Raw genomic sequence first — 3,853 nt, 5'->3', positions numbered from 1 at the left:
ATCATATAGGCATGTAAGAATAAATCAGCTATATATATTCAGAATATACCCAGAAAGAATAAAATATAATTATACAAAGAAAACAAATTTCACAAAAGATTTAAAAAGTATAGCTTGATTCTAAACAATCTATCCAGTAACTGTTTCAAAAGTTTAAACAAAAAAGACCAATACTTGGAAAGATGAAAACTAGCTTCTAAAGCATCCTATAAACAGCAGAAGAAAACAAAACTGTGAATCCAGAATATGTAAGAGAGAAATTAAAAAATAAAAGACATTTTAGCACTCTACCTGATTAAAGTTTATGGGATGTCACATCTGAATTCATTGTCAATTTTTTGCTTTACAACTTTTCTGTATTAAGAAATGTAAACTCAATGAATAAAGCATTTAACTCAAGGAATTATTTTTAAAACCAAAGTAAACTTGTAGAAATCAGGAGAAATGCAATGTTTAAAAAAAAAAACACAGGAATTTTGCAGCACTGTTTACATTAGCAAAGACCTGGAACCAACCCAAATGCCCATCGATGATAGACTGGATTGGGAAAATGTGGCACATATACACCATGGAATATTATGCAGCAATCAAAAATGATGAGTTTGTGTCATTTGTAGGGACATGGATGAATCTGGAGAACATCATTCTCAGCAAACTGACACAAGAACAGAAAATGAAATACCGCATATTCTCACTCATAGGTGGGTGATGAAAAATGAGAACACATGGACATTGGAAAGAAAGTACCAAACACTGGGGTTTATTGGGGGGAAGAGGGGAGGGACAGCGGGGGGGGGGGAGTTGGAGAGCGATAGCCTGGGGAGAAATGCCAAATGTGGGTGAAGGGGAGGAAGGCAGCAAAACACACTGCCATGTGTGTACCTATGCAAATGTCTTGCATGTTCTGCACATGTACCCCAAAACCTAAAATGCAATTAAAAAAAACACAGGATTTTAACAAAGAAGCAGTTTGACACATTACAGAAATCCAGTTTTCAAATGTTTAGCACACAAAACAGGTACTACTACATGTATATTTTTTTATTGTTCATATTTTTATTATAATGTACAATGTGAGAAATGAACTTTTAAATCAACTGATTTGTATGGAAAATTACATGGCAAATAAATTAGACCCATGTTAAAAGAGAAGGTCAGCTAGATGTCCAAACTCAAGGATATAATGGGCACTGGTAAACAGATTAGATTCCAGAGTCCTCTTTAAGAGGCTTTCTTTCAAACACAATTTTTAACTTGGTGAGTTTGCATTTCAAGTCCAAAACATTGTGAAATGAGTCTTGATTTTTGCCCATGTACAAAGAAAAAATAAATATTAGAGTTGTCGATGACAGATTATCAAATGTCAAACTTGTAAATGGATACAGAAAGGTGAAAATCAGTACATGGAAAGTGACAGAAATTTTGTTTATATGTGTTATATATATGCACATATTCAAAACTATTGATTTAGAAGAACATGCACAAAACTTATTTTGGAATAAAATTTTCTTAGAGTTACATTCTAAACATGCTGCATTTTTAGCTGTATAACCTGTAAGATGTTACAGCTCCTTTTCCTAAGTGCACAAGATAAATGATAACTCCAAATCTGATTAGAGGGTAGTTGTTGAGTATTTAGAAGATGTTCTTTTTTCAGATGTTTCAGATGGGGGAAAAATATTTGTTTTTCTTAAACTGAAAACGAGTTTATTAGAGAAGTAAAGAAATAACAGAATGGCTACTCCACAGGAAGAGCAGCTAAAACTCAATATTTGTAAAGGAGTTCTATTTTCTTTAATATTTTATAACATTTTTCAAATTTCCTCCAACATTATATTAATATATGCTTTTTCCATAACTTAATTATATTGAAATATTTTATTTCCAAAATCAAAAATTCTAAACTGCTTTTTGGTTGTTTGTGTTCTGTCAATTAAATTAACCAAAAGTAATTTGTAAAACACAAGTTAAAATTCTTGAAAAAAGGCTTTGTGCAGGAATGTAAGTCTTCTAATGATAATGGACAGCATTGATTATGATTGCCTTAAATACTCTACAACTACCCTCTGATCGGATTTGGAGTTATCATTTATCTTGTGCACTTAGGAAAAGAAGCTGTAACATATTACGGGTTATACAGCTTAAAATGCAGCATGTTTAGAATCTAACTCTAAGAAAATTTTATTCCAAAACAAGTAATTCTACCCACTCTGCTATAATTCTTCCCCATATAATAAATGAAATAACATCTAAAACTATTATCATTGTGTCCCAAATAGTTTTTTCATAACAAATTTGTCTACAATTGAAATAAACATAAGAACTTGAGTAATATAATTTTAAATGACAATGATATTTTCTTATTTTCCACATCAGTTGCTTTAAAAACATATATTTAGAATGTAACTATGACACATATATTATGATTTCTACCATTTGGATTTCTAAAAACCTATGCCTGGAAATGTTCAAAATCATGTTTCATCAAACAAAAAGTAGCACAACAGAAATGCAAATAAATTAAAGGATTCAACTGTTTTTATAGAGAGACCAAGAAAATACCCAAATAGGAATGAAAGAAAAAATGAGTGTAAATGTTCAGCATTGCTATTTTAATTACCTGGGGTCCTCTCTTCTCTGCATGACTTTAATGAAAGCATCTTTCACTTCTTTGTTTCTAAGACTATAAATGAGTGGATTCAACATGGGAATCACAATAGTATAAAACACAGAAGCCACTTGATCCCTTCCCAAGGAATAAGACTTTCTTGGTTTTAAATAAGTAAAAATCAGAGTGCCATAAAAGATGGTGACTCCCAAGAGATGAGAGGCACAAGTAGAGAAAGCTTTCTGCTTTCCTGAGGTGGAATTAATTTTCAGGATAGTAAAGAGAATGAATGCATAGGATGCAGATATTGTGATAAGGGACACCATCAGAGTGGAACCAGCAATAATAAATATCAGAATTTCAGTGTTGTATGTGTCAGTGCAGGACAGAGATAAAATTGGGGACGTGTCGCAGAAAAAGTGATGAATTATGTTTGACTTGCAGAAATGCAGTCTGCTCATGCAAACCATGTTGACAAAGGAGTCGATAAAGCCAATCACATAGGGCCCAGTGACGAGAGCGTGGCAGAGCCTTTTGGACATAATAACTGGGTAGTGTAGAGGACAGCAGATAGCTACATAGCGATCATAGGCCATCGAGGAGAGAAGATAACACTCCGCAGTCCCCAAGAAGACAAAAAAGAACATCTGGGTAAAGCAGCCCCTGAAGGAAATATAGTTGAAAGTCAGTAAGTTCGCTAACGTTTTAGGTGTGATGACAGTTGAGTAACTGAGGTCAATAAATGACAGGTGAGTGAGGAAGAAATACATGGGAGTGTGAAGCCGGAGGTCCAGGCGGATGATCAATATCATCCCCACATTCCCCAGCACAGTAATTAGGTATATCAGGAGAAATACGATAAAGAGAGCCAGCTGGATCCCTTCAGAATCCGTCAGTCCCATTAGGATGAAATCAGGCACATTTGTGTTATTCCTTTTACTCCTCATGCTCAACTGCTTTAAACTGCTGAGAAAGCAAAGTTGACACTTAACAGGAACGACTTTAAAAGGTTTCTGTTTATAGGAATGACCTAGCATTTAATAATTAGTTTAGCATTTTATAAATCGATGACATTTATAGAATACGACCAAAACTAATTTTATTGCCAATATAGATATAAGTAGAAATTAACATTTGCACATTATAATAAAACGTACCATATTGCATAATAATAAACCTGACATTGTTTTGAATGCCTTCCTTTAATACATTTAATCCACCTGAAAATACTTTACCATAGATACC

At 33.4% G+C, this 3,853-nt stretch overlaps 1 protein-coding gene across 1 annotated transcript; it reads right to left on the bottom strand.

The window, feature by feature from the left end:
- Positions 1-1,907: 1,907 nt before the first annotated feature.
- OR8H2 (olfactory receptor, family 8, subfamily H, member 2) lies at positions 1,908-3,555 on the bottom strand. The gene has a single exon (XM_002755257.6). It carries the CDS (start codon positions 3,553-3,555, stop codon positions 2,617-2,619), a length of 939 nt encoding a protein of 312 aa, XP_002755303.4. The 3' UTR covers positions 1,908-2,616.
- Between the last annotated feature and the right edge of the window lie 298 nt (positions 3,556-3,853).

The sequence above is a fragment of the Callithrix jacchus genome, chromosome 10, assembly GCF_049354715.1.
Source record: "Callithrix jacchus isolate 240 chromosome 10, calJac240_pri, whole genome shotgun sequence".
Lineage (NCBI taxonomy): Eukaryota > Metazoa > Chordata > Mammalia > Primates > Cebidae > Callithrix > Callithrix jacchus.
This window is presented reverse-complemented; position numbering and strand designations above follow the sequence as displayed.

Coding starts and splice junctions, on each gene's coding strand:
- OR8H2 (XM_002755257.6), bottom strand. CDS start 3,555: ATGAGGAGTAAAAGGAATAACACAAATGTGCCTGATTTCATCCTAATG.